This window comes from Octodon degus, unplaced genomic scaffold (genome assembly GCF_000260255.1).
Source record: "Octodon degus isolate 3935 unplaced genomic scaffold, OctDeg1.0 scaffold00065, whole genome shotgun sequence".
In the NCBI taxonomy this organism is placed as follows: domain Eukaryota; kingdom Metazoa; phylum Chordata; class Mammalia; order Rodentia; family Octodontidae; genus Octodon; species Octodon degus.
Window position 1 is genome coordinate 9,874,569 of NW_004524641.1, and position 6,838 is coordinate 9,881,406.

The 6,838-nt window shown below is 43.2% G+C and overlaps 1 protein-coding gene across 5 annotated transcripts in view; it reads right to left on the reverse strand.

Moving 5' to 3' along the window:
- The window catches only part of Myo3b (myosin IIIB), a 472,753-nt gene that overhangs the window by 203,241 nt on the left and 262,674 nt on the right, over positions 1–6,838 (reverse strand). For all 5 annotated transcript variants that reach the window (XM_023719169.1, XM_023719168.1, XM_023719167.1 and 2 more), the window contains 2 exons: positions 3,488–3,565; positions 1,041–1,246 (listed from right to left, as the gene is read on the reverse strand). In XM_023719169.1, coding sequence (XP_023574937.1) covers positions 1,041–1,246; positions 3,488–3,565 — 284 coding nt within the window. The remainder of the gene's footprint in view (positions 1–1,040; positions 1,247–3,487; positions 3,566–6,838) is intronic.

Consider the following 6,838-nt stretch of genomic DNA (forward strand, 5'->3'; position numbering starts at 1 on the left):
TATATATCTCCAGTGAGATAAAGACCCATTACAACAATATTCCTCTTTGTGCCTCCTCATTCAGTCATCCTCCTCCTCAGAGGTGCTTGTTGTTGTTTATTATTTTTTCACACCAAAATTCTATGAAAGTACTACCCATACTCACATTGCATATACAAGGCATCTGTGCAGAGGTTGCGCAAGAAAGAGGAAAATTTTGTTCACAGGTAAAAATAGTTTCTAGGTTTAGAAAGCTTTGCGTATTTTGTGCATGTTCATAAATGAATGGAGAGAACTGAGCTGAATAAAGCACAGACCCTAAAACTAGACTACTGGGATTTAAATCTTGGCTTTACCTTTTATTTATGTCACAGAAAAGTCCCTAATTTGGGAGGGCCAATTGCTTCATCTGTACCGATTTCCTCATTTGAGAAACAGGAATACTAACAGAACCCAGCTTCTAAGATTGTCTTATGGATCAAATGAGACCATTCACTTGAGGATAGTGCCCCTTGATGTCCCATACTTTGAGGATATCTTAGATGGTGGGAAAATGCTTATTGCACCATGCCAGAGCCTAGGACAGGAGTGGGTGCTTGGTGCATTCAGTTCTCCGGAAGTTTGACTCAGGGATGAAGGAATGTTTCCATAAGAACAATCAAACAATATGCAATATAACAACCATTGTTGAATTCCCATCATCTTATTTAGTGAAATTCTGTATCATTTCTAACGTCTTTTTCTTTATTATTTTTATTTTCTTATTTTAAAAAAGTTAAAAAATGAAACATCTGCAGAAATTGAGAGCTAAGAATTTTTCGAATATCTATGGACATTTTTTCTTTTAATGGGACCAGAAAGAAGTTTAAGCTATTCCCCAAATCACTGCGGTGTAGTTGGAGCTCAAGAAAAATACTACAACACTGATGTAAGGAAACGGCAGCTGATACCTGGCCAAATACATGTTAGAAAGAAGAGGGTAGAAGCAGCAACCCCAGAGCATAGGGGTGGCCAGGAGACAGACATTTTACAAACTGCATTTCCAAGGATGCTGGTCTGACCTTTTCACGAACTCTTCAAAGAGGATGCGGTGGGAATAGCCTTGCTGGCGGATGTTGACGGTCTCCAGAATGCCGGTGGAGCGCAGTTGGACGAGGACCCTCTCTCGGCAGAACTTCAGGGCCTCTCGGCTGTCATTGGGTTTAATGCAACGCACAAAGTGAGGCTGTCCAACCACCATTTTGGAGAGCAGGTCCATCAGAGAGTACTGCCAGGAAGAGAAACTCGTCTGTAATGAGGCCGCCAGCAAGCGGCCTGCACCGCCCTTCCGAGCAGCGTGAGGTCTGTACACGGCTCTCAGGCCTCTGACACAAAACAGGAAATCGACAGCAAGGGATGGCAATGTAAGTTCTCCTCCAAAAAGTATTTGTGAAATAGCTAAAGCCAACCAGTATCTCCATGTGACAGAAACTTAAATAAGAACATGTTCTAGGTCTCCTTGGAATATTGTCTTATATCCAAAATCATACTGCACAAACTATAATTTAAAATACCCAGCCTTGGAGGAAGGGATTAATTATTTCTTTAGTCTGAGAACTACCAGAAAGACTAAGCAAATCCAACTAATATTATTTATTCAAGGTAGAGGAGGGGCCGGGGAGATGGCTCAGAAGAATAAGTGTTTGCCTGGCAAGCGCAAGGGCCTGAGTTCAATTACCGGTTCTGCAAAAGAAAGAAAGAAAGAAAGAAAGAAAGAAAGAAAGAAAGAAAGAAAGAAAGAAAGAAAGAAAGAAAGAAAGAAAGAAAGAAAGAAAGTAGAGGAACACAGAAGAAAATTGGAGAAAAGGATTATGATCATGATCAACTAGAATATTCCTAGCAGAGAGAAGAGGAGGAAAGGTGTAGGAATCCAGAGAGGGGCGTAGTCAGGAGAACCCAGTGTCACCCATGGCACCACTGTTGGAGCTCTTCTTCCACGCAGCCTGCAGGGGCAATTGTAAACCACACAAGAAAAGAGTTCTATTGTTTCACAATCACGCCTTTTAATGATCAAAACTACCCTTGCCTACCAGTTGGGGGCCAAATGCTAGATTCTTAAAGTATTTATTAAAATATTAATAAGTTCTTAAAGTATTTTAAGAATACCAAATTAGGGGCTGGGGAGATGGCTCAGTGGAATAAGCGCTTCCCTGGCAAGCACAGGGGCCTGACTTCAATCCCTGGTTCCACCAAAAAAAAAAAAAAAAAATTAATTTTCAGGATTATATTTCTGAAAAACTATAAGCCAGAGCTTCTCTGTTCATAAAAGTGGTCTTGGATCTTAAGGGTGACTTCACAGAGTCAGAGAGGCTCTAAACTCTACGAGGACACACACACACACACACACACACACACACACACACACACCACAGAATTACTAGGAGAATGAGGATACATTCACTAAAGGGGATCGGAGCAGGGCAATTAGAAAAGCCTGACCACCAGAGTGATAAGGCAGAAACAAAGTCACACCAAGAAGGGTGCCTAGATGAGATGGCTGCAGAGCTGGAGGACTAGACTCAAAACTCAACAGCTCACACCATGAGACATTTCTAGTCTGCCTCTGAAACAACGGATTAGGCTGGACTTTGTGGCTTCAGATCCTTCCACACCTTCCATCTACAGTGCAGGTTCCTGAGCCCTGCCCCTCAGCTCATCCGGTTCCTACAGCTCATCACCCAGCTTCCCAGCCTCCCAACCACCCAACCCTGTAGAGTCCCATCCAGTGCCAATAGCACCTTCCCTCCTTACTTACCCCACCCTTAAGATCAGCTCCCATGGTGCCACAGCCCCAATCTACCCAAAAGCTACCTGGTCCTTAGCTCTGCTTGTCCATGGTCTCTAAGGGGCTTCAAACACTAATGATTTATAATGTGAAAATCAAAACACCTGTGTAGACTGCTATAAATGCATATGTCTGATCTTTGCTATATAATAGGCATTGTGCACAGCCCTTCTTGAGATAATGATTTTGTCTGATGGAGGCATTTTACTAGATGAAGTATCACAAATTAGGGTGGCAGAAATGATTGACGATAGGGCTCGGGCAAATGGGTTTTGCCTTTTTTAAAATTTAATCTAGGAAAATAAAACCAATGCTTTTCTTAATACCTAAGCTTTCTGCAATATGTCACTTTCTGAAATTTTATTAACTATAGTTGTAAGAGATAAAAACTATTTTTAATTGGACCATTTTGGTCTAGACAAATAAGGTCATTTTTTACACTATTATTTTCTGGAAAAGGGGCAGAGTCCTGTAAATTCAAAGGCAAAACACCGCTGAAAAGCCAACAAGAACAACAAGCCTATGCCTGGTGGTTGCTCCAGGCCTTTGCCACTACTTGCCCCTCCCCCGCCCCATTCTTTCTTAATGGTCCTTCATTCCAATGACTCCTTCATTCCAGGACCTCTCGGGGAAGGCTGGCAAGTCCTCTCCAGAAATGGAGTAGAGAGTAAGGAGACTCCATACCCGGAAGTAAGAAGCCATGGTCTGCCTCTTCATGCTGGTGGTTTCTTCTGGGTGCCGTATCACCTCCAGGGTGTCCACCTGGAAGCACAAGGACAGGGAGGCCACTTGAGGATATAGGCACTGCCTTCATTCTCCAGGTTTCCTCAAAGCTGAAAGGTTCTTTGCACAAGTATCTGAGAAACAAGAGTATATCTTGTGGGGAGAATTTTTCAAGACAGAAGATGAGGGGAAAAGGAGTGCACTGTTGAAGGGAACTGGACAGAGGGCAATGAGACCAGGTGGTTATACATAGGTGGACCCAAGCCCAGGCTGCAGCATGGGGACTTCTGCCCCCACCAGCTGCCTCTTGTGCCATTAGACCGTGATCCTCTCTGTGCTGACCACAGTACCCCTATTTTTTTTTTAATTTTATTTATTTGTGGGGGGGGGGCAGCTCAGCCCACCAGGGGGCGGGGCTGGCTGGCATGTGGTGCTGGGGGATTGAACCGCGGTCCCTGTGCTTTGCTAAGCTTGCTCCAAGTAGGTGCTTTAGACCACTGAGCCATCTCACCAGCCCCGACGTTTTCATATACTAAATTTCTATAAAAGCATTTTAGTTTCTTTTTTTTTTTTAATTTTTTTATTTATTTGTGTGTGGCCAGCTCAGCCCACCAGGGGGCGGGGCTGGCTGGCATGTGGTGCTGGGGGATTGAACCGCGGTCCCTGTGCTTTGCTAAGCTTGCTCCAAGTAGGTGCTTTAGACCACTGAGCCATCTCACCAGCCCCAGTACCCCTATTCTTGCTTCAGGCAGTTCACAGGGCACTAAATCCCTCAGGAACACCAGGGAGCCCACTGCAATCCTCCCCCCAACTACCTCTGCTGACTGGAGGGAATTCTGGGCAGAAACAGAAATAGGAATGAATTATAAGATGACAGTGCTCAGTATTCATTGTAACTCAATAACAGAAACCTCCTTCGCTGGCCAAGTGCACAAACATTCCAGTGCAGCCTTGCACACCAGCTGTGGCAGTTTCCTACTGACCCTGAAAGCTAGCAAGGGAGTGACAGGGGGGTGACACTGGAATGGCAGAACAGGAAGATGCTGCTGTCAACACATGGCTTCTGCTATGTGCACTGGTACCCAATCAGCCACTCCCTATGGGGTGAAGATTTCTGCAGCTCTGATCACAAAAATGAAAAGTAGGTGGGCAAGGAGGGTCACCTGGATGGTACTTAGGGAACTGTGCAAAGTGGAAGGAAGCATTTGAACTGAATTGGACAAAAGAAACCGGATTCTTTAAGGAGGAAAGCATGGGACTAAATTCTCTAAAATGAGGGGAAAAAACAGCCTGAACAGTAGGAAGCCAAGTGAAGACAAACCGGACCTTGCTCTGGGTGCTGGCTGTCCATTCACAGGCAGCTGGAATAGTATACACTTGCCAAGCAGTTTTCACTTTCAAGGTGTGTGTTTTGTTTTGTTTTGTTTTGTTTTGTTTTGTTTGTGGGGCCAGGAACTGAACTCAGGGCCCTCACAGTGGGCTACACCCTCAGCCCTCTTCTTACTTTTAAGAGGTTCCAATCCAAGTTGCCCAACCTGGGCTTGAACTTGCAATCCTCCTGCCTCAGCCTCCCAGAGTACTGGGATTACAGGTATGCACCACCCTGGGGCCAACTTCAATTTATTTAGTGAAAAAGGAAGAAAGTAAAACTGTGTTTAGGATGAGCACTGCTCTAAGATAGAAAAGGAAAAAAAATACAAACTGCCTGATCCTGCCTGCAGACACTGAGCTGCACTCCCTCAGGGGTCATGAGATGGGTCTAACCTGCAGCTTTCACTCCCTTTCTCTCCCACTATAAGGCAGCACTTGGGACTGCTGGGTTTGGGTGAGCTAAGCAGGACTTCAGATCCAGCTAGAGTTAGCCTTCGATAGTGACATTCTTTATCTCATTGGATCATTCTTGGCTTGAAGTTCCCTTTATCAGTAATCAGAATAGCTAGCGCTGGTTTTTTTCTGGGTTCCGGTCAAATGGAGTATTGCTTTCTACCCTTTGACTTTCAGTCTATGAATTTCCTTTTAAGTTAAATGTGTTTCTTGTATACAACATTTGTTGGATTTTATTTCTTGATTACGCCTGCTAGTCTGCTTCTCTTGATTGGTGAGTTGAGGCCATTTACATTGATGGTTATAACTGATATACATTGGCTTATCTTTGTCATGTTATTTTCCTACTGTAGGTTCCCTACTTTTCCCTTTTGTTTAATTGCTTGCTCTATTTGGTGGTTGCTTTCTGTTGTTTTTCTTAAAATTGTGGTCATTTTGTCTCTTTCTAGAATATCTATCAAAACTCTTTGCAAGGTTGGTTTGGTGGTCATGCGTTTCTTCAGTTGTTCTTTGTCATAAAGCATTTTATTTCTCCATTAATGTTTTTTTTAAATTTATTTATTTGTGTGTGTGTGTGTGTGTGTGTGTGTGTGTGTGGCCAGCTCAGCCCACCAGGGGGCGGGGCTGGCTGGCATGTGGTGCTGGGGGATTGAACCGCGGTCCCTGTGCTTTGCTAAGCTTGTTCTAAGTAGGTGCTTTAGACCACTGAGCCATCCCACCAGCCCCTCTCCATTAATGTTGATAGTTGTGCAGAATATATCAATCTTGGTTGGAAGTTGCTTTCTTTCATGACTTGAAATACTTCACTACAAGCTCCTCTTGACTTGATGGTTTGTGTTGAGAAATCTGCTGTGATTCTGATGGGCTTTCCATTATATATAGGTGGTCATTTCTTTCTCAAATAGCTTTTAATATTCTGTTCTTTGTTGAATTTCTGGGATCTTGATTATTATGTGTTAGGGTATAGATTTATCTTGGTTATGACTAATTGGAGTTCTATAGTCCTCACTAGTCTGTAGATCAGATTCTTTTCTCATGTTTAGGAAAGTTTCTGCTACTACTTCTGCAAATAATCTTTTTATATCATTTATATTGACTCCTGATGTTTTGTTGACACCTGTCGATATTATATTATTTCTCTTTGTATCATCTTGCAGCTGTTGGATTTATTTCCTGATTCCTTGTTATTTTTAAGAGGTCTTTTCTTAGGTCTGAAAGTCTATCTTCGCTTTCATTCAAGCAGTTTCACCAGATTTCAATGGAATGCTCAATTTCCTGGTATCTGTTTGAATCTTTTCATGCATTCTAATTCTTTCTTGTATTGTTCATGCAATGTTTTTGACTTTTTTTTGTACCAGGGATCAAACGCAGAGCCTTGCACTTGCCAGGCAGGTGCTCATGCCACTAAGCTATTTCCCTAGCTCCATCATTTTTCTAGTCTGTCTGCCTGTCTGTCTGTCTTTCTGTCTGTCTGCCTGTCTCTCTCCA